Here is a 23610-nt window from a genome sequence, read left to right as displayed (position 1 = left end):
GCTGAGGGGCACAGACAGTGAATTGGGTCCTCCCCTTCCGCTGTCCACCACAGCCCCCTGCGGGTCTGACAAAGGCAAAACGTCGGGTGGCATCTGAGACCACTTCCACAATGGCTACGTTTGGATGGGGTGAATGGGAAGGAGTCACCGAGAAGGAAAAGAGGAGGAGGGGGGAGGGTAAAGGGACGGGGAGAGATTTCCCTTCGAGTAGCCCAATTCTGTGGGTACCACGCCGACAGGGAAGGGATATCCCCCTGGCACTGGGGTTGGCTTGGAGAATGAACCTGGAGCCTTGGGAGAGACTGGCCTGATCTGCTAATGACTTGTCAGAACCAGAGAGGGCTGGGGGAAGGCAGAGAGAGCAACAGAAAGGAAAAGAAGGAGGACCGAGACGGGAGGGAGGGCACCGACTGGGTTAGGAGGGGCGGGCGGGAGCCAGAAGGCGGTCCTGCAGGTAGCCCCGCCTCCACCCTACAGGTGGCCCCGCCTCCACCCGCGGGTGCCTGGGAGGAAGGGCCGTGGCGAGCCGCTCAGCATCACGTCTGAGCCCATCAGAACTTTTACCAAGCCCAGAATGGTCTCACCTGTGTGCTTTTTACACCGTGTGGTTGGCAAGTGGAAGAAGGAGGGAGAACGAGAGAAATAGGGTGGAGGTCCATGGAGGAGGCTTGGGGGAAGGAGGAATGAACTGGGGAGACCAAGGGAGGGAGAGGTAGTACGTTGGCAATGAGGAGAGACCTAGAAGGAGGCAGAGGCCCTGGGCAACAGAGATGCGGGGAACGCCATCCAGGTTCGTCCACGGGCGTTTCTCCCCAGCTCTCTGGGATTGGGTTAACCCTAGGTGAACAGAGCCTGAGCCTCCCCTCCCACCCTGCCATCTCTAGGGGAGGGTCCTCCTCAGGGAGCCATCCAGAAGGCACCCTACATCCCATCCTGAGCCGTCTTCCTCAGGAACAGACGTGGGACAGACCAGGGACACAGAACTGCTCTAGTTGGGGTAAAGACAGGGCATGGATCCCAATGCCCCCAGGAGGTAGGCAGCCTTGGCCCTGCCCTGGCTGGTCATTAATGCTCTATGAGACCGTGGGCCAGTCTCTGCTGTCTGGGAGAGGCAGGAAGGGATGAGGGTGGGATGATCACAACACCTTCCCAAGTCTAAAACTATGATTCAGTTTCCACTCAAACATCTAGAATGTTCCCTCTGTGTCCAGAGAGGATAGGGACTGCTCTGGCAGCTGGTGCCCCTGGTCCACTGAGCTGGACACCATACATTAGAGTTGGGGAAAGCCAATGAGTCCTGAGACTGGAAAGGAGGTGGGGGTCTTCCAGTACCATTCTTGGATTTTCCCAGTTAGGAAACTGAGATCTACACAGAAAATGTCCTCGCCCCTGTTATTCAACTGGTTATCCCTGTGGCTCAGGAAACCACTCCCAGAGCTCTGGGCTCAGCGTCTGCTGCCCCCTGGCCACCCCACTTCTCTTAAGAAGACCCTTCTCAGCCAGCACATGCTCATGGGAACTTCGTGTCCCAGCTTCCCAGGAAAAAGAGGCAAATCCCCAAAGCAACCCCAGAGCAAGACCCTTATGCCCTACAGGCTCGAGCCCCCTCTCTGCCCACATGTCAGTCCTGGAGGTCACCCTCTGGCTTAAGCCCCTGTGCTGGGTGAGAGTGTCCTGTTTGAGAAGCAGAGGACACTGTCAGCATCAGCCTCTCCCGCCTCCCAGAGCAGGGCCTGGGGATGGCTGGGGGTAATGGGGGCTCTGGGCAGGGGACTCCACACTCTTCCCCCAACAAGACAGAGCACAGTCGTCCCCATGCCTTAGCCAAGTGGCCGTGGTCACCCACAGCCAGGGAGGACTCTTTCTCATGTAGAGGAAATTCTCTCGGTTATCGGTGTGCATGAAGAGGAGTCTGGGAAATGGAAACATAAATTAGAAATGAAAACAGCCCTGGACCCACGAGCAATCCGAAGCCCCTTGCTCCTCGTCGTCGCTACATGTGTGATCAGAAAGACGGGGGTCCCGCCTCGCCAAACACCCAGGGCTCGGCGGACACTTGAGGGAGTCACATTCCCTGAGCACACCCTGCTGGGTGGTGGGGACGGGCCTGGGAAGGTGACACGGGGGCGGGGATCTGGGGGGGGACGAGAGGCCTTGACAGGGAGACGAAATTGCCCCTGGATGTAAACATCACCATGGAAACTCCACAAGACTTGCCAGTACCGGTCCTTTGCCCTACTTCTCCCACTCCTCCAGGGTGGGAGGGAGGGTCCCGCGGGGCTACACAGTGCTCTCCATCACCCACTCGGAGCTGCCGAAAGTCCCCCGGGCCCCCACCAGGTCACTCTCCTCGAACGGCAAGAGCATGCCGTTGACGGAAAGGCTGCGCTTCGTCCAGATGTTTGAGACCCTCCGAGGAGGACTGTAACCACCGGGAGCGACCCCTCCTGCGGCCGCAGCCGCAGCTGCGAAGTCCCCCATGTCAAAGGAGTGGCTGCGCTTGGTCTTGCCCTCCAAGGGCAAGGGGAGCAGGCTCCTGGCCCGGGCGGCCGGGGGCCCCAGCAGTGGCTCTCGGTCTGAGTGGTGGGCCCTGGCTGATGTCCCAGACCCTCTCCCTGCTGGAGTCCTGGAGTCCAGCAGCTCCTCCTTTCTCTGACTCTTGAGGTCCAGGGAAGCAAAGGCCCCCATCAAGCGGTCAAGGTTGGGTTTGGGGCGGGTGGCGGGGGGTGGAAGTCTCCAGGGACCCCGTCCCAGCCCCGCAGCCTCCCCACTGCCCAGCGAGCTGGAAGAAGAAGAGTCGCTGAAGCCCACCAACTCGTTCCGCACCACCACCTTGGGCGGCGGCGGTAGGGCTTGCCCGGCGGGCGCGCTGCCCGGGGGCGGAGGCTGGGCCCCGTTGGTCTGCGAGTACACGTTGCTGACAGTGGCGGCTGCCATCTTGCCAGGGGCCTCCTGATTGCAGACCTTGTAGCGCACCATGAGGATGACGATGAAGACCAGCAGCGTGGCCACGATGATGCCCCCGATGACCAGGATCATGGTGCCGCCCAGGATCTGGCTGTGCATGGACTGGCACTGCGGGTAATCAGCCTTGGTGAAGAACTGGGCGCAGCCCACGATGTTGGTGGCCGTGAGGGTCGTGGCCGTGTCATCCCACATGGCCAGCACGCACAGGTCGTAGCCTGTCCCCGACACCAGGTTGTTGACCACGAAGGCCTTGTTGGAGGCTGGGATCATCCTGGGGAGGGAGGTAGACACAGGGTAAGGGAGGGTGCCGTGGAAGGGCCAGGTGACGACGGGGACACAGAGGAACAGCAACAGGGAGAGTGGGGACAGGAAAAGGGAGACAGGTGAGGAGAGGAGGAAGGGGCGGGCGTGACAGGTGTGGCCATGGGGAGCGAGACCCAGGGAAGGAAGCAGGCAGGAAGGGCGGGTGGAGGGGTAGCCAGGCAGGAAGTTGGGGAAAGGAGAGACACGGCAGCGGAGGTCAGGGGAGGAAGCCACCCAGAGGAAGCAGGGCGAGCGAGGATCACGGAGGTGAGAAGAGCAACAGGGGACAGTGCAGGGAGGACACACAGGGAGGAGCAGAGGGAGACACCAGAGGCAGAGATTAAAGAAGCGAAGAAACAGGACTTAGACAAAGGGCCCCAGCCACCCCTCCGGATCTGCTGCAAACACCCCAGGCCTCTGGGAAGTTGGGGGAGGGTCAGGTCAGCCCTGCCCTGCTCCAGCCTGTCCCGTCCTCCAAGGCTCCTTGGGACCACCAGCACCGAGCCCTCTCTGGGCCAGGTGTGTGCCCAGCCAGACAGGCTCCTGCCCTGGGCCGCCAGCACCACCCTCACCTGCCAGGCTCTCTCCTGACTCAGGAGGGCGGTGTCTGCTACTGTGGCCTGTGGGGCTGGGGAGGGGGCCGGTCTAAGCAGAAGAGAACTGGAGCCACCAGGGGTCAGAGGAAAGGAGAGAGGAGAGCTGCCCTGCCTCCCAGAGGGAAGGGACAGCCCTCCCCTCCATCCAAGCCTCAGCAGGCCCTCTGGCCCAGCAGCCCTGGGGGAAGTCTCTGCACAAGGACCCTGCTGGGGCCTCCTCCTCCAGGGAGGGTCTGATGGGGGCAGCGGGCCCACACTGCAGCCTGGGCCCCTCCTGCCTGGGCCTTCCAGGTAGAAGCAGGGACACGTAGTCTGATGTGTCATCAAGGGGTCAGGCTTCTGTTTGCAGAGATGACACTTGGGTCAACTGTAAATGCTCCTGCAGAAACACCCACCTGGCCTGAAGGAGCGCCCTATAGCTTCCCGGGGGCCCCTCTCCTCCCCTAGCCCCTCCTGTTCACTGGGACTTGAGAACGAACAGGCTCCATCGGCTCTTCGAGCCCCTGTCAGGCTCCTTAATTGAGACCTCAGATATGAAATCCTGAGGCCTGAACACTTCTACCTGGGAAGCCTGCAAGGAGGGCAGTCTGACAGGCAGATATTGACATCCCGTCAGGGTGCGACCCTGGAGGCTCTGCCGTCCCCCTCGCCTCCTGTGTGGTGATGCTGGGAAAGCCACACCTGGGGAAAGGCCTGCCAGCCCTACCGTACCCCACAGGGCTTGGGGCAGAAGAGGCCAGAAGGGAGGAGAGGTGGATCTGTCCAAGGACTCCCCAGCCTCACTGCCAGGTAACTGTGAAAGAGTACTTAGTGCTCTCATTTCACAGAGGAGGAATGGTTGAGACTCAGAGAAGGTAAGTGATTTACCAGAGGTCACACAGCTGGGACGACTGGGATGAGGCAGTTTGGGGACTTTAACTTCAGCTTCTAGGACCACAGTCTGGGCTTGTTCCTCACTGAGTGCTGGATATGGGACATGTTTCTTCATTTCAAGTCCTGTAGAGCCCGCTGCAGCTCACCCTCCATTGGCAGGAACCCTGGCCTACTGGGCAGGGCCCAAGAATCCCTGTGTGGCCAGTGCTGCAGGGGACACTGGCGATCCCCAAGCCCAGTTCCTCCTTCTGGGGGGTAAGGATGCAACTTGGCAAGGCGGGAGCTGAGGACACCCAGGACAATGCCAAGGGTAAGAGCAACTAGCGCCTGGCACCTGTGTGCCAGCTCCCGAGCACCCTGTGCCTGTCGGCTCGCTCCCCAGCAGCTCTTGGGTAGCCACTGCCCTGGTGCTCCTTCTGCAGCAGGAGGTAGAGATGGTAGGTAAGCAAAGGGGACATGCAGAGCCGCCCAGCTGCAGCGGCTGGGAATCTCTGCCCTCCCCCACCCGGAGCCATCGGGGTGATGTTGACGGAGCAGAGCCTGGGGGGAGGGGGCGTGCTGTGTCCCTAACCCTCCTCATTCCTGCATTTAACGCTCCCAGCCACCCCAGCACAGGACCTGCCCCTGACCCCCGAGGTCATCTCCATGTGTCCCTGCCTCCTGGGAGGCAGACGTGACTACTCCCGCTGTCATTAATAAAATGGCAGCGGCGTGAGAACAGCTGCCCCAGGCCTTGCCTTGGGCCAGCTCCATCCTCAGAGCTTCACGGAGGTTCCTACTCGGGTCATCTTCCCAATTACTCGGAGGTAGTTACTGTGACGTCATCTCCACTTTACAGGTAAGAGACAGAGGCACAGGAAGGTTAAGCTACCTTCCCGAGGGGGCCCAGCTCTGGTGTGGCCCCAAACCAGGCAGTGGAGGCTGGCTCCGCGGCCTCCACTCCTCCTAGCCGCTGCTCGTCCTCCTGCCATCCCTGGGTGTCTGTGAGGAGCCCTGCCTGCCCTCTCTCTCCTGCCGCACCCCAAATCAGGGAGGTCACAAAGCGATAAAAGTTATTCAGACCCTGCTGCCCGCGGAGCTGTCAGCAGTGAGACTGGTTCTTGGCCTGCTGCTGGCACGAGGGCTGCAGGGTCAGCCTGGTATCTGGCCCAGCAATGAGGCAGGAGGAAAAGCCTGCTTCCCGGTGCCAGGATGGAGAGCAAGGAGGCAGCTTCTGGCTCCTCTTCCCGTGTGTGTGTGTGTGTGTGTGTGTGTGTGTGTGTGTGTGTGTCTGAGGTCTGTGTGTGTGTATGTGGTGTGTGGGGGTCTGGGGCGTGTGTGTTGCACACTCGCGTGCACCTGGGCAAAAAGTGTTAAGGAGAGCGAGAGCAGCTGACTCAGAAGGCCCCCGCTGGCAAGGTCACGTTCATCTTTGCTAGTACCAAAACCCAGGACTTGCGGAGTCCTTACCTCACGCTAGGAAGTTCTCATGTATTATCCCAACGAAACTCCTGCAACCCCCTAAGGAAGTTAGTATCATTCCCACACAGAAGAAGAGGAGGCCGAAGAGTTTGCACTTTTCCCTGGGGGATAATGGAGCAGAGATGGGGTCCACTGGGATCCCACGCTTCTTAATCTATACCAAGATGGCTCCTGGCTCCAGGCTGCAAGGACAAGCTGCATGAAAGTCACATGGAATGGGCATGCTTCAATTCACTTGCCACCCCCATGCTCTGTACCCCCCAGGACACCCCCAGCAACACCATGGACTGATCCTGGCTGGACTGGGAGCCTGGATTCCCCCATGCCTGCCTGCCTGTGCCTCTGGCGTGGTCCTCCCTCTGAAGGCCCTGCCTCACAACTCCACAGGCACGCCTTGCTTGGGCCTCTCCATTTCCGGTCCAGAAGGGGGCGCGGTGCTCTGCGTGGGTCGTGCTCCTCAGAGGTCCATCTCAGCACCACCATCTCCAGAGTGCTCCACCCAAGACAGGACTGTGGCTGTGTCCCTGGCCCCCGGCATGCTAGTCAAGGGCTAGCCATGACCTTCAAGGGGCAGTCTCAGCCCCAGGCTGCACATCACTTCCTTGTTTTCCCACCTACACACCCTCTAACTTTTCTTACTCAGGTTTGAAAACATCCCAGAATCCTGCAGGGCAGAAGGCTCCTCACGGAGAGATGATTACCGAGGGTATTTACAAAGGACCCATTGTAAAGGAGTGGGTAGGCATGGGGGCCACAAGGGAATAGGCAGTAACCCAAGGCTAGTGGCAAGGAGCTGTCACCTCCTGCTGTCCCAGGAAGGACAGAGAATCCAACAGTGGGTCCTGCTCATAGGATGGCCCGCAAGTGAACACTGCTCCATGAACTGTTTACTCCTGCTCTGTGATCGGCTGCACAGAAATTCAGAGTAGGCATACAGTTGTATAAGCACTTGGCACTGGGTGTCACATCCAAGCGCATGATGACTTTTTCTAATTTCTATCCCATAGCTACAAAAGCATTGGTCTGCAACAGATCGGGAAGACCAGCTGGCCCTTTGGGAGGGATCTGAGAAGCACCCGGTGAGAGCACAGTTTCTTAACCTCAGCCCGAAGGACCCCTGGCCTGGCTAGGTCATGGCCACGCCGGTTGCCCTCTGCTCTGCAGGATGTTTGCAGCATCCTGGCCTCCAGTCCTTGGATTCCAGAGCACACCCAGCCCTAGCAACCAAAAATGTCTCCAAGCACTCCTGCATGTCCTCTTGGGTCAAAATCCCCCTCACTGAGACACAATAGCTACAGGATTTGGGTGACACACAGAAGCTTCCAGGGCAGCTTCCCAGAGTGGGGACCAGACAGACAAGTAGCCCAACCTGGCTCTTCCCTGCCCAGCCTTCTGTGGCTGTTCTCCATGGAGGAAGCCTACTGGAGGCAGAGACCCTGGGTGGCACTGGCCAGCCTTCCTCCACAGCACGGTGCAGGAGGGGAGAGTGAACCCCAGGGGACAATGACATTAACTGAATAGCCAGCGGTCTTGGCCTGTCTATGAAAAACACATTCCAGAACCCCCGATGCATTTTTCTCCATCATATAAACTGGCGACATCTCTGTTAGCAGAAAATATGAATTGCTATTTTAAGTTAAGTTGCTCCAACGTGTTAAATTTAATTAAGCTCACACACTCTAAAACACAATTTGAAATCGCAATCCCGGTGCCTACCCAGGAAAACAAAGCTGGCCTAAATGGCTGTTTCTGAGTCACTCTCTCTCTCCCCCACCCGCTCTGTTATTATTCATTTCGCATTTGTTCATTCAGCTTAACACTGTCACACAAATCTACAGCTGACCCCAGAAGTTTAAGAGGAATTCATAGGCAAGAGTGGCCCAGTCACGCTACTGTTTCCTCCCAGATCTCCTCCTCTCTTTCCCCTGCCCGCTCCGCAGCACCTGCATGCCAGGGAACTACATTTCCCAGACCTCCTTGCTGTTCCCAGGTTCCTGCGCCCTGGGGCTGCCAGGTCCAGCTGGCCAGTGCAGGTGCAGGAAAGACCAGAGGGTGTGAAGAGGGAGAAGTTGGGGGTGGTATTTCTTCCTCTTCTTTTTCAAATGTTTTCTCTTTGATAGACTGAGTCCCCTCTAGGAGGTCAGCTCCCAGGTTCCAGCTCCTTCTAGAGAGATCTGGACCCCCATCCTGCTGATACCACCACCCTCACTTTTCCAACCTTGGATGGGACTCATCTGTGATGCTCACTGTCTCCTGGGTGACCCCCAGTCAGTCCATCATCCGCACAAGTCCTTGCTCTGAATTCTCTTTTGAAAGACGTGCAGGGCTCCTTTCCCCTCTCTGACTGAATCCTGAATGACACAGGAGATAGCTTTGACACGGATGCCAGTGTCCTATCCACGCCATCTTTTGCTTGTGTCGGGGATTAGACTTTCATTCCTCCCTGCCAGCGGCTCACATCCCGGCTCTGCCTGGGGGAATTCCAGCGGGGGCCTCCTTCCCGCTGCCAGGTGGGGCGGGCCAGTGAAGGCATGGGTTGGTCCCATTGCATGGGACCGTTCCTCTTCCTGGAAAGGCCTCCTCCTTCTCCACCCAGGGTCCTCATCCTTTGAGGCCTGACGCATGTGTCATTTCTGACCCCAGCCAGAGAGTGCTCTGCCTGCCTTCTCAGCCCCCGTGCCTTCCTGTCAGGGCCCTTCCCTAGCGACTGTTGATCCATGCTGCCTCCCCCTTGAGAACAGGGTTGTGTCCTGCCCCACTTTATGGCATGGGGACTGGGGGATGCTCCTTGGGGATGTGCGCTTGGTTAGGTTGCTCAGGGCTGGGTCCCTCTGTGCGTGGGGGAGGGGCTTATTGAGACTCACTGGTGACTAGCGCTGGGCCCTCAGACACAGCTGGCCTGGGATCTATCTGCAGAGGATTTTCTGTGTCCTCAAGGCTCACTGCATGGGCTCCTGAAGACCATTCACGGACGTGCGTGTGTGGGTTTGGGGTGCATGAGTGCAGGTGTGTAGGTGAGTGAGTGTGTGAGTGAGTGAGTGTGTGTGTGTGTGTGTGTGTGTGTGTGTGTGCGCGCGCGGAGAGGAGGTGTGGCCTCGTGCCCTACAGAAGGTCTAGTCCCAGGCAGCGTTAGCCACTCTTCTGCCCCTCTTCCACCCAGGCCAGCCCACTTGGCTCCCACATTCCCTGACCCTCTGAGGGATCGCCCCAAGTGACCTCCCAGAGACGTCTGCAGGCTGGGCCTGCTCTTTCTCAGTGGCACGATTTACCACCCAGAATGCACCTCTGGGGCCTCAGGGACCGGGCTTGGGAATGGGAACAGGAATGGGGGGATTCCGAATTTCCACCTAGGCCTCATGGTAAAGCCTAGCAGCTACCACAAGCCACTCTCCCCAACTGGGGCCTCCCTCCAGACTTCCCCAGCCTCCCTTCAGCTAGGGATGTCCAAGTAGTCCATTCCGGCAAATGGCCTGAGGGGCACTGTGTGTGCTGGGCCTCCTAAGAGCAGCACCGCCTCCCCCACGTGCCCCTTCCCTTCCTCCCTGGACCTTGGTGATAACCTGACCCTGACAAGGCCTGAGGGGCGCTGGAGGCCAGACCTGAGCCTGTGCGTGAGGAGGGTGTCCCGCCCAGCCTGGACGTCAGGGCAAGACATCCATTCTGTGGTGTCCGTGGCTGTGCATTTTTGCAGCAGTTTTCAGCAGCAGTGAACCTCCCCGTCAAAGGCAGCCCCCGAGAGAAGTCCCGTGAGCCGAGGGGCTGGTGTGTGCAGCTGTGGCACCAGGTGGGGGACGCCTGCGGCGCATTTGTGCCAGGAGGAAGTGGGTGCTGGCACCTGCGTAAGAGAGGGGCTCCCTCCTTTCCTAACTTGTCGACAGACACCCCTCTTTTGCCTTTGGGGTTCCTCCTGACCCATCCCCCAGCTCCCCCTGCACCTCCCCTTGCAGAAGCTCTGCCCTCACCTCACCTCCCCCAGGATGCACACAGCTGGTGCCTGCTGAGCCCAGCACTAATTTGGCAAGGCCACATCAAGCTCCTCGCTCCCCTTCCCTGACTCTGTGTCCTCATTACCAGCCCTTCATGGACCGGCTGGCCTGCCAACCTCTTCGGCCACCTCCACATCTCGGACCACATGAAAGGGCCTCATTAAACCAAGACAGGAGGCCCTGACTTTGCAGCCTCTCCCCCTTCCACCAAGTCCCAAAGGGATCTGTTTGCTTCCCTGCACAAACGCAAGCAGGAGAGGAGATTGGCCGGGTCTATCTCGCACACCCTTCAGAGGGTACTTCCTGTGTGGCCGGCACTTCCGGCAGGCAGGGTCTCTCATTCTGCACACTATGGTGCAGGCATAGTTAGCCCCATGTTGCAGATGAGCAAACAGAGGCTGGGTAGAGAGGCTGCCTGCACAGGCCTGCCAGGCCACCAAGCTTGATCTTCCCTATGCCCTGGGCCCTCCCCCTAGTCCTCGGATTCTACCCTCAAATTCAACCAACCATGGGTTGGAAATACTTGGAAGAAAAATCTGATTGTGCACAGACTCTTGTTCTTAGCATTATTATTGCATTGTCTTAGGTATTATGAATAATCTGGAGATGAGGTAAAGTACCCAGAAGGATATGTGTTGGTTATATGCAAATACTATGCCATTCCATATGAGGGACCTGAACATCTGTGGATTTGGGTACCTGCAGGGGTCCTGGAACCAATTCTCCTCAGACATCAAGGGATGACTGTTCTGTATTACCTTGAATTGAACTGAGCAGAACCAGATTTTGGCAGGAAGCAAGTCTTCCAGTCAAGCCAACTGTTTGACAGCAATTATCAAAGAAGAAAACATGTTACCTTGCAGTAACAGCTGACATTTATTGAGCATTTACTGTTTATCAAACACCATTCGAAGTATTTTATGTGTATTAACTAATTTAATCCACATAGTAGCCAGTTAGGGAGGTGCCCTTATTAGCCCCATTTTACAGATGCTAAAATTGAGGCTCAGTTTATGACAAGACTTGCCTAAGGTCTTGCAGAGTCTTGTGCACAGCCAAATGCAAACCCAGAACCCTCATATTTTCTCAAGCTATGCTCACAACAACCCTGGAAAGTACATGTAATGCTTTTGCTCCCCATTTAAAGACAGTGATTAAATGAACTCCCTGAGGTCACATAGCCAATTGGGACATAGATGGGACCCAGGGAGTGATGAGGGTGGTCTCAGTACTTCAGAACACATGCTGGCAGGAGGCCCAAGGGAAGTAAGGACCCACGTGGATACATGGGGGCAGAGTTTTCAGGCAGAGGAACTGCATGCAAAGGCAGTGCAAAGGCCCTGAGACAGGAACAGTGGCATGCTTGGAACAGAGATAGAAAGGGAGAATGGTAGGAAATGAGGTCACCAAGGTAGCGGCCAGGAGCCAGGTTCGAGAGGGTTTGCAAATATGTTCGCTCTTGTGTTCCCTCCCTGAGGGTTTGCTGGAGGGTTTGTTGAGAAGGATTCTGAGGCTGCATTGGAACTCTGTGGGACAGAGCACAGTGTGTTGGAGGAACCTGGCCTCACATTGATGTTTCTGGTCCAGGGATCAGAGTAGTTAGAATTGTCAGAATTACCAGTGCAGGTCGTGGAGTCCCCTCTCCTGGTGCCAAACGCTGGCCTTGCCTAATCATAGGGCCCTGCGTGGGAACAGGAGAGGGCACAGGTCACTCTTCAGGGTGGGATGATCACGGAGGGTGTGGGAGATCTTGAGGCCTTTTATCAACTTGCAAGCCAGGGCCAGGGGCAAAGGGCGGCTCTGACCCTGCTCACCGCCTTTGCCCTCCTGAGAACATGGGACCCCTGCAAGTGTCCCTGCTTTAGTAGCAGCCGCTTTACCTGTCAGAGTGGAGGAGACACTTCCTTCCATCATGCCTGAGACTCTGAGGTGAAGCACCCAACCAAGGCTTCCCCCTCAGTGCAGCCAGACATGCCTGCCCATGGCCCTGGTGACCACAGGCAGGCTAAGGGTCAAGCCCCTGCTGAATTGGCCTCTGGGTGTCCTCCCTTGCTCCCCTCCCCCAGCTGCTTCTCTGCAGCAGTCAGAGGGATCCAGTTGAACCATAGGCCTGTTCTTCCTCTGCTCAGTGCCACCCAGTGAAGCCCATCTCATGTAACTCAGCCCTCACATAGTGCACAGGCCCCAGGTGACCTGCCCCTCAACTCACTGATTCCCTCCCCAAATGCTCCCCCTGCTCACTCTGTAACCTGGACTGCCTGCTGCTTCTCAGACCTGCCCAGGGCCTCCTGCCACAGGGCCTTTGCACCAGCTGTTCTCTTTGCCTAGATGCTCTTCTTTCAGGTAGCTAGATGCTTACGCCCTATCTCCTTCAAACCTCTGCTCCAATGTCACCTCAGGGAGATCATCCTGATCACCCTGTTTAAGACTGTGGGCATCTGGTCACCTCCATCTTGACTCCCCCAAGCCCTTTACTTTGTTCACTTTTCTCCATTGCTCTTGGCCTGGGAGGCATTATCACTCGCTTCCTATGCTTGCTGTTCAATGTCTCTCTTTCTCTCCTTCCACTGGAATGTCAGCTCCGTGAGGTCAGAACTTTTTATCTCTTTCGTTCACAGATTTCCCAGTGCCTAGAACAACACTTGGCACATAGTAGGCATTTTATGCCATTTGTCAAAGTGACAAATGAATTTTCTATATCTTCACTGCCCAATAAAGCAGCTGCCTGTGAACATTTAAATTCAACTTCATGGGGGACGGTGGCACACGACTGTAATCCCAGGGGCTCAGAGGCTGAGGCAGGAGGATCCCAAGTTTGAGGACAGCCTTAACAACTTAGGGAGGCCCTAAGCCACTTAGCAAGACCCTGTCTCAAAATTTAAAACTTAAGAAGAGCTGGAAATGTAGCTCGGTAACAAAGTGTCCCTGGGTTCAATCCATAGTACTAAAAAGGTAAAAATAAATGAATAAATGAATAAATTCAACTTCACTGTAAGGTTAAATAGGAAAAATCCCCTAGTAGTACTAGCCACCATGCAAGTGTTTAACAGTCACACATGGCCACATTGGACAGGGCAGCTAGGGAGCATTTCCACTGAGACAGTCTGACTGGGTGACCTCATCCATGTACCCCAGCCAATGGTCTCACTAGTGTCACTTTCTGTGTGGGCCTTGACTCACCAGGCTGGTGGGCTTGTACAGGTGCTGTTCAGGGCAGTTCATGCCAAGGATGTCACCCTTCCCAGGAATCTGCCATCAGGAAGGGAAGCCAAGGCAGCAGCAGGTGTGGTGGCTCTGCCACAGAGCAGCTGGACACCTTACCTTGGGCAATTGTCTTAACTCCTCTGTGCCTTAGTTTCCTAGAAATGTAAAATGGGGCATTCGTTGTCTCTCCCTCAGTGGGGCATCCTGAGGATTCGGACAGTCATAATCCATGAAGAACCCAGGTCAGGGTCCGGCATAGAGGAAGCTCTGCGTGAGGATCAGCCACATACAGGAGTGGGCAATACTTTACCCACACAATCCAAAGAGACTCATCCCTGGTGCTGGTTAGCCAAGCTGGAAGCTAAAGACAGGCTGTGACTGCTCCTGCTGGCCCCCCACCACAGGGAGCCATATTGGGTGTGGCACTTGCAGGGAACCATCTTGGGTGTGGTACTTGCAGGATTTGCTACTCGTTTTCAGCAGACACAGGACAAAGCCCTGGCCACTACTGGAAATTAAGCCACAGTGAGCCAAGCCCCAGCAGGCTGCCTCTGTTCCCATCTCCCCAGAGTAAGAGCTTACCTGGGGACAGGTGAAGTTCCCCATCAGGGAGGCCCTGCCTCTGTTCCCTGGCGGGGGAACCAGGGCAGATCCTGCTGCCTGTGCCTGTGTGGTGTGTGCTCCTTTGGGGTGCTCCTTCATGGAAAGGAGAAAGCTAGGAGGTTGTGGACAGGTGCTAATAATCACTACTGGGGCTCAAAACCCAGTGCCACCAGTAAACAGTGGTGTGACCCTGGACACGCCACTTAACCTCTTCTCTTCAAAAAATGAGGAGGTGATGGAGCCCCTCCCAGGGTTGTGGTGGGGACTGGATGAGTTGACCCTTGTAAATTGGACAGTACTGGATGAGTGCCTTGTAAATTGGTCTCTAGTCAGTACTCAGTTCATGCTGGTGACACTGACTGAGGGCACTGTCGGTCCCTGCGAGGACAGGAAGATGACCACAGGTGTGCATGGGTACCAGCTGTGAGGCAGGCACACAGCCCCCAGGGGCCGGTGGCTGAGGTCTGTGGCCTGTCTGGGTGCAGGCCCTAGGCCTCCTGGGCCCTTCTGTCCAGCACTGCCTTCGCTGACGCGCAGCTGACTACAGGCTTCTTTCTGGTTCTTCTGCTCATGTCCACTCAGACCACAGGAACAAGAGGGGCCCTGACAGCCACCAGATTCCTCAGTTCCTCACCACAGTCCCCTCTGCCCGCAGCGCTCTGCTCCTGCACTTCCAGGGACGTGCCATCTGCTGCAGCCCATCCCGGTTCTGGGCAATGCCTGGGGCCTTTCTGGATTCCCAGGTCAGGTGGGCTGTAGTCTGATAGCCTGCTACTACCCTCTCTAGGACAGTCCCCACTGTCCCTAGTGCAAACCCAGTGGGCACCTGAAAAGTTCCTATTTCTTTCTCTTACACCGGCTGATTTTCTCCAATGCGAGGCCACTGTCACCTCACTTCCCCAGAATAAGCCTCCCACCCCTTCCCAGCTATTCCCAGGCACAGTGCCGGCATTCTTCTTAGCTACTCCCCTCTCGCCACGTGTTTTGGGTTTGGACCCCACACTCTCCCTGTCAGACATCACACTTGGGTCATCCTGTTCCCAGGGCCACACTGGTTCCTGGGAGCAGCGCCCCATGGGTGGCTCACACTGAGCAATCGGTGCAACCCCAGGCCTGCTCCTGAGACACATTTCTCTCTGTCCTCTTAGAGTCCAGCTCTGTCGGCATGGGCTGAGCTACTGGGACCAGCCGCCTAGCCCGTGCAAGGCCTCTGTCGTATGTCTCCCTCTCTGTCTGTCTGCCTTCATCCAGGTCTTCCCAGATGTGGGGCTTCCCTGTGATTCGTTCATCCTCAATTGGCACCCCCTCAAGGACTGGGTTGGCATGACTTAGAGGCTTTGGAATCAGACAGAGACCTCTTTGAAGACCCCTCCCTCTGCCCAGCTGTGACTCTTGGTCATTTTTTCCTCTCAGTTTCCTCACATGTGACATGGGATAGCCACGCCAACCCTCTGTGAGAAACTACATGCATAGGAATAAACACACCTGTCCCCTCCCGGGGTCTTTCAGGGCCACGACTATGATGGCTATGGTGACAATAGTTGTCATTTATCTCCCGGAGGAGCTGAGAACAGTTTGCTCAACAAATCATCGCTACAGAAAGACGCAGAAGGTGTCAGCTCAATCACACCTCGTCGCAAACAGAAGTGTGCGAGATGAAGACTCCCCACCAGCTGTGTCCAAGACGCGCTAGAACAACCGGCTGGCGCCGAGTCAGCACCGCCCAACCAGGAACCTGATGGCACGTTTCGCCTCATCGGCAGACCCATAATCCATGGGGCAGCAACCGGGGCAAAGCCGGCAGCAGCATCTTCAGAATGCGACCCCAGTGCTCTCTTCAGCAACACTTAGACTGAACTGGAACCTTACAGAGAAGACAAGTGTGGCCCCTGTAAGAGGTGAGGTGCACGTCTGCGAAACTGACCCCATGTTTTGTGAAATTCCAATACACACTACAACTGGGATGAACTTGGAAGACATTAGGTGCAAATGGACAGTACACAGAGACACAAAGGACCTGGAGTGGACACATGCATAGAGACGAAGTGGAAGGGTGACCTGGGGGCTGGCGGAGGGGGAACGTAGTTGCTGCTTAAGGGTGCAGAGTCTCACGTGGGGATGACGACCCCAGCTTTTCCATCGTCTCCAGACGGATGGAAGTGATAGGTATACAACTCCAATGAACTCAATGCCACCGGACTGGCACTTAAAAGTGGTTAAAATGTTCCCTGTTCTGCACACACATTTTGTACCTATGAAAAAGAAAATGTCATCACAAAGCAAATTCTGCCAGGGAACAGGAAGAACAGAGGTTGTCAGAAATCTGTGTGTGGCTTTAGCAGGGCTGAGGAACACTGGGGTGGCAGGCGGTGTGGCAGGGGCTGCTTGGCTCTGCTGCCCAGAGGCTGGCTGGCCCTGCTAGATCTGGGGCCACAGGTAGCACCGGAGGAGGAGCCTGGGGGTAGGGTAGTCCCTGGCCATCTGCTTGCTCCTCCCCATACTTGCCGAGGGTTGAAGACTGGGCAGCTCCGGGGCAGGACGTGGCAGGAATCCAATGCCCAGGAAGAGTCGAGCTGCTGAAGATTAAAACCCAGCGATCCGTGGCCCCTGGGCCTGGGTTCAAAGCCTGCGCTGGCACTGATGAGCTGTGTGACCCTGGGCAGATTACCTGACCCCTCTGCCCAGGAAGACTATACCCCTCCTTCAGGGGAATACTGTGGGCATGAAACCAGGTGTCTGAAGGTCAGGTTCAAATCCAGCCTCACCATCTGTCAGCTGAGCGACCTTGGACAAGAAGATGGAATGGCTGACACTACTACCTACCCCTCAGGGATGCTGAGAAACCCAGAGAGACGCACCCCTTCTTGGACAGGCTGCAAGTGGCAAACCATGCACCAAAGTGATCTGTCATTTCTGATAACGAGGACACTGGGCATGAAGGCTTGGTAGAGAAACTGGCTGGCGCTTCCTTGGGGGCTGATGCACGCTGTGTGCTTGGAGGCAGATCCTAGGATGCATGACCTGCTGGTCATCTGGCTTGCAGAGCTGCTGTGCCATCTGCCCACTGCCTGGCCCCCTGGAGAAATGCCCTCTCCGCCAGTGGTCAGGTGCAGCCCACTCAGCACTTCTCTGGGCTGTTTCTGCTGATCCTCCCAGACGCCTCATCTGCAGCGAGCAGACAGGAAGGGAGCAAAAGGAGGAGATGTGACCTCAGGAGGGAGACTTCCCATGGACAGCTGGGAGGCCACTCTATCCAGACACACGCAGGCCCTGACAGAGGCTAAACCCCGGAGCCCAAGGGAGACAGGACAGGGACAGAGCTGTTCCCACCCACCAGACACCCAAGTTCAGACCAAGTACACAAGACTGGAATAGCAGCTCTGCCCCCACCACTCTGTGACCCGGGGCAAGTCACTTCCCTTCTCTGTGCTTCAACACCCACCTCTGACATTCCAGATTTCCACAAGAATATCGCAAGAGGAGAAGAGGAAGGGGAAGGGCAGGCACAGCCATGGCAGGGCAGAGGGAGGCAGGGACCAGGTCCCTAAACCTGAACACACACAGATTTAGCACCAAAGGGACCTGGGCTCTGGGCTAAATCCTGACTCCACAACTTCCCAGCTATATCTTTAGCTTGTTCCCTAATTTCCCAGAGGGTCAGTCTCCCCCAATCCTGGTACCAGAGATTACCCAGGGCACTTAACCACAGAGCCATATCCCGACTCTTTTTGTATTTTATTTTTGAGACATAGTCTTGCTAAGATGCTCAGGGCCTTGCTAAGTTGATGAGGCTGGCTTTGAACTCACGATCCTCCTACCTTGGTCTTCCAAGCACTGGGATAACAGGTGTGTGCCACTATACCCAGCTTGTCTTCTTGATGCTTCTTGATGGTAAAAGCGGTTTGCAAATCTAACTGCTGTTGTGGGAGCAATTGGTATGTGCAGAGCACTGATATCTAATATAGTTCAGTCAGCCATGTTTGCATATGGCGAATGCTTTCCTCCTCTATCACCTGTCAATAGATGGGTTGATTGATGACCAATGTAACTGTTCATCTTTCCTACAGACAGGCTCAGCACCACTGACCCACCCTCTCCCAGCAGGAGCCCTCTAGTGGTGAAGGTGAGCTGTGTGAGGCAGAGGGAGCCCTGGTCCCCTCCTGTGTGCTGCAGGGAAGGTGAGCCTCACCATGCAACTGACTCCTCAGTCAGGGACACGGAGGCTAGGTGCTCGGGCCGGCCGGGAGGCGCACAATCCTGGCTTTGACTGGGAGTAACTGAAAGCAGTCATGTCACTACCCCATCCCCACGCGGCTCCTGTGGCACCAAGAGCACAGACCAGAGCCACCGACGGGCATCACTGTCCCTGGAAGACGCCATGCTGGCCGGAGACCTTTTAGTTTAGAAGTCATGACATGAGTGAATTACATGTGAGGAAGTCACAGACTTGCTCTCCATGAGGTCCCTGGTCTGAGTCCCCAGAAACTGGTTCTCTGTCCCCCTCTCCTGCTCTGGCTGGGCCGAGGGGAGGAGGCTGGTGAGGAATGGCCCATGCTCCTCACTCTGGGTGGAAGGGAGCTGTGTGTGTCCACCGGTCAGTGTGTTTGTGAGTGTTAGTGTGTGCGTCCATTGGCCAGTGTGTGTTTCTCAGTGTGTGTGTGTCTATTAACCGATAACGTGTGCAAGGATGTCCATTGAACCATGTGTGTGTGAATGTGTGTGTGCATGTGTGTGAGTGTGTGTCCATTGGCCAGTGTGTAAGCATGGAAGCATCACTGGAAGAGCAAGCAGAGGCAGGAAGAGGGTGTTGGTCCAGGCTGAGACCACCTGTGAGTGCATACACCAGGGTGAACCCTGAGACAAGGTCCTTCCAGGGGCCAGTCCTCTGCCCTCCCTCTCTCTGTCCAGCCACCCTGGCCCCCTCAGGGTGTCCCCATGCACTCTAGCCATGGGGCTTTTCCCTGCTGTCCCCCTGCCTGGGATCCCTTCCATAGGTTCCAGTTGCCTCACCTCCTTCAAGTCCATCCAAGGAAGCCACCCTACCTAAGGCTGCAATTTTCCTGCCACCCACGTCCCCCAGGCCCCTCCCCTGCCATGCTGTTTCTTCCTGCACAGCCGGTCACCTCCCAGCACCTCTATCCTTGCATGCTCATTGATGGTGGTGTGACCTGGTCCCTCCAGCAGGACATGCCTTTCCGGCTGTCCTGCTTCCCCTGGTATCCCTAGCACTGGGAATAGAGTGTTTCTTTGATGGCATATCTGCCTCATTGTTAACATGGGGACGGTCGCAGGAGCGCTCCACTTCCTAGGGTGGCCAGACAGGTTCAATGGATGCACACACGAAAGCGCCGAGAATGGAGCTTGGCTCAGGGGTCACTCACGCCGCATGTTAGAACTTGGATAGGCCATGGAAACATGGAAAGGGGTTTCGGCGGGATAAGAGGGCAGGAAGTGTCAGTGAGGGGGACCAGCCAGGCACCAACTGGGTGTCAGGCTGAGCTGGACGAGAGGGTGACATTGGAGGTCAGGGACTCCATCCACTCTAGGCTCTGAATCTCAGTGATTCTCAGTACTGCTATAATCCAGAGTGAGTGCCATTTGGAGACCCCTGGGGACCCCCAATCTTCTTTCCCCCCACCTCTGTGCACTCAGATGCCCGGTGGCCTAGCAGGTGACAGGTGGAAGACAGATCACCGAGTTCCGAAGAGTGCTGCGTGATTTACCACCGACTCATTCACACCAATACCTCACGGCTCCTGCAGCTCTGATGTTATAAATATGACCTTTTATTCTTCACTTTGCTTAAGACTCAAGGTCAACAGCCCAGCTGTGATCTATTGGCTGCTTCCTCCCCTGGACATCCTCGGGCAGGGAGCCCCATGGCTGTAAAAGATTCATGGTGCCATCCTCCAGCCCCGCGCACCTGCCAGACCCTCGCTGGCTCTGGGGGATGCTGGCTCATGGAGGGCAAAGGCCAAGCCATACATCTCCTCCCTCTCCCCCAGGTCTGCCCCATTCCTAGGGGTGGACCATGATGGGAATCCATCTCAGCCTGGGCGGAGGCGGCAATGGGGAGGTAGCAGCCATGGTCCAAATGGCATGGTATAAATTAGAACTCTCAAGGGCATGGCCAAGAGAGGCTCAGGAAGCTGAGGCAGGGAGATCATGAGTGAGTTCAAAGCCAACCTCAACAACTTAGCAAAAGCATATCTCAAAATAAAATAGTCAAAAAATGGGCTGGGGTTCAATCAATCCCTGGTACCAATCAATCAATCAATCAATCAATCTAACCTGGATTCAAATTCTGGATCTGTCACTTCCTGGCTGGGGGACCTCAGGCAGCTGCCTCCCTGCTCTGGTCACTGAGATTCCAATCAGTAAAGCAGGCTTAAGAGCTGCTTCTTGGTAGCCGTGAAGGTGCTCTAGGCAGCGGGAATACACAGCAAACGCTCACATGGATGCTAGCTGCATGCATCAGGGTCTGGAGCCAGCCTGCCTGGGTGTAGATCCCAGCTGAGACTTTGCAAAACTTCTTAACCAAATTGTGCTCCAGTTTTCTCTCCTGTAAAGGGAAGTTAATCGCAGGCCCTTCTTGGTGAGGATGTCCAAAGAACTAAATGAGCTGATCAGCTGCGGCCGTAGGAAGTACCCGGCACTAAGAGCTTCTCAGGAAGGTTGGCTGTTATGCTCATTGACACTGGAGGAGAAACCACCCACATTTACCTAACTTCCAGCCCTCAACTTCGTGGTTTTAATCCACTCACTTCCACTCAAAGATGCACAATGACTTGCATCATAGAAACAGGCAAAAATGAGACGAGTGTGATTTTTAATGTTTTATTAAAAATCAAAAGTCAAGATCAGGCCTGAGCTAGAGGCCCTAGGCCCCCAGGATGGTTTGCTGTGACACCCCGAGCACTGACTTTGGCTACGCACCCCACCCCACCCCACCACGGAGCTGCCACATAGCCAGTGGCCACCTTATCCCAGGAACAGCCCTAGGAGGAGGGAGCGGAGAGCACAGAGCAATGTGAGGGGCGTGGCCTCGAGAGGGGCGTGGCCTCGTGCTGGGCTGCTGAGGCTGCCTTAGATTGGGGACGCTCCAGACAGGAAGGGCCGCCTCCGCCCAGGGCTGGCCCGGTACTGCAATCATCACTGACCAGCCCACAATGGGGGCAGACAGGCGAGGGCCCAGGGGAGAGGCCACGGGCACACACGCTCCAGGTCCCGCCTGCTCCAGAGACGCACATGCGTCCCTCCTCCCTGACTCTCTTGGTCCCTCCTGCAGGAACCCTTTCCCGACTCCCCGAGCTGGGTCAGGTTACCCACAGATCACCCGCATCCCCTACCCGTGTTGCCATTTAACAGCTGTCTTTCTGGGGAACGCGATCTGTCCTATGCCCAGTCTTCCTGTGCATGGGGCCCAGACCTGACCTCATAAGCCTGTGACTTTCGGAATGATTCAAGGTTAAAGGGCAAGGATGGAGGACAGCAGGGAAAGCAGTTAAATCTGAAAAAGTTAGCATTAGGCGGACCACGACAATTATAGACAAATTATAGAAGAATTGTTTTTTCTTCTGCTGAGGATGAAGGCAGATTTCAGGGCGGGAGGCAGAGGAGATGGATCTTGGGGCTGTACTAAGGGAGAGCTCTTCAGTCCTTGGCACCAAAGAGGGGTGTGGGTTCTTGGGGGAAATGTGGGGTAGTTTTCCTGGGAGCTACCCCACGAGGGACCAGTCAGTGTCCCATGGGGGTGGTGGGATGAGAGATGATAGGTGGCAGGAGGGTGGGCAACTTAGAACTCAAACAGGAGAGGCTGGTCTGGGTGATCTTGAACTGGCCCTTTTCACTCAGGGATTTTTTCAGCTTGTGCATGTAGGAAGAACGAGGCCCTTTTAAAGACAGAGGAACTGAGTCCAGGATAGTTAGGATGAGCTAGCAGCTGGGTGGATCCAGGGGACTCGGCTTTGTGCTTCATCTTCTCAAACTCTCTCCAGCCTCTGCAGTATGTCAACGCAAGGTGACCTCTCCTGGCCTCTTCCCTCCTGCTGCTGCCAAGGTTTCCACTGTGTCCTCCAGAGAGTCAGCATCCCCTGTTGGCCCACCTCGGAGGAAGCCACCTCTGCATCTCCCAGGTTTCTATACATTTTACATGCAAAGAAATGCATCTCTAATGGTGGAATTCCAGTCCCTTTGATCTGTGAAAGCTGTATTTCTGGAAAGGCTCCTGCTTTTAGCCCATTCCAGGTAGGGTGGGGGAAAATAGGGTTGAATCTGAACAGGGACACTAGGTGTGGCAGACCCAGCCTGTCCCAGTTGCTGCAGGGCAGAGGCATCTTCCAGCAGCCCCCTGCCTGCCCCCAGGAGAAGACTGCTGAATACTAGCCACGCCAAGCTGGGGATTTTCAAAGTCTCCCTTTCCACTCAGACCTGCTTCCTAGGACACTCAAAGCCTGGGGGGCAGAGAGCAGAGCAGCCCTGGGGCGCAGTCCTTGGCACTAGCTCGCCCACGGTGGCATTTTTAAGGGTGGTTAAAAATATCTTTCTGAGCTCAGTGCCAGCTACTGCCACCATGAGCACCCCAGCTTCCAGGGTCCTGTCCCCATGCCCAGTCCTGTCCTCAGCAGCACCCCTGCCTGTCCACACATGCCACAGGGAAGCATAGGACCCCAAAGGGGCCCAGGCCACCTTCTAGCCTGCAACTGCCGCCGTGGTCCCTGTGGCAGGACATCAGCACACACGCACTTAGGAGCCACTAGAGAAGGTGATTTATGATCAGAAACGCCACGGCACATGCCTAATGAGCTAATTAAACAAGAGCATAAATAATTACTCCCCATCAGGGTAAAAGGACACAGGTGGCGAGGGATGGGACGTGCCGGGCTGAGGACCTGGGACAGTGGCAGTGTGGGACCCGCCACGCTGCACAGGGAGGGCACAAACTCCCTTTTTCCACTGGGAATGGTGAGCTGGGCCTCATCCAGGTCCCAGACCCAAGGATTCTGTCAGAAAAACCATCGCAACACGCTGCTGAGCTGCTTCTCAGAGGACGCTGCATCCTGCTACCATTTTATAGAGGTGGACATTCAGGAGCGAGAGGCCTAGAGACACAGCTCAGATTAGGGCACAGCTGGTCTCCTGGCTCCCGCCCTGTTGCTACAGTGTGTTCTCCCTGCAGCAGTCGAAGTTTCTTTCTCAGTCACACCATGCCAGTCTCCTACTTTCAATCTCTCAGTGGCTCTCACCTTTTTCAGGACAAAATCCAAGGCCTTACCCTGGCCTATGTGGCCCTATCTGCTGAAGCCCCATCCGGGCCTCAACCTCACTCCCTGCTACTTCCCCTCAAGTACCAGAGTCCTTACTGCTTCTCCAACGGTGTGAGTGCAGCCTGCCTCAGGGCCTTTGCACCAGCTGCCTCCTCTGCCTGGCCCTTTCTCTCACTCCATTCAGGTCTCTGCTCCAATGTCATTCCTCAGCGGGGCCATTCCTGACCATCCATATAATACAGTAGTCCCAGTTCCTGTCTCCTTACCCTCCTTGTGCACATTTTTAATCTTGTTTCTCTCTCCCCAACAAGGCAAGGACCTTGCCTATCTTGTTCCAACCCTGGGTCTTGA

The 23610-nt window shown here is 56.1% G+C and overlaps 1 protein-coding gene across 1 annotated transcript in view; it reads right to left on the bottom strand.

Moving 5' to 3' along the window:
• Positions 1-2191: 2191 nt before the first annotated feature.
• Lrfn2 (leucine rich repeat and fibronectin type III domain containing 2) overlaps positions 2192-23610 on the bottom strand; it is a 166450-nt gene continuing 145031 nt past the window's right edge. The window contains exon 4 of the mRNA XM_047558709.1: positions 2192-3238. Within this exon, the coding sequence (XP_047414665.1) occupies positions 2281-3238 (958 nt within the window). The 3' untranslated portion in view covers positions 2192-2280. The remainder of the gene's footprint in view (positions 3239-23610) is intronic.

The sequence above is a fragment of the Sciurus carolinensis genome, chromosome 7 (genome assembly GCF_902686445.1).
Source record: "Sciurus carolinensis chromosome 7, mSciCar1.2, whole genome shotgun sequence".
In the NCBI taxonomy this organism is placed as follows: Eukaryota; Metazoa; Chordata; class Mammalia; order Rodentia; family Sciuridae; genus Sciurus; species Sciurus carolinensis.
Note: the sequence above shows the minus strand (reverse complement) of the source record. Positions and strands in the feature narration are given on the sequence as shown.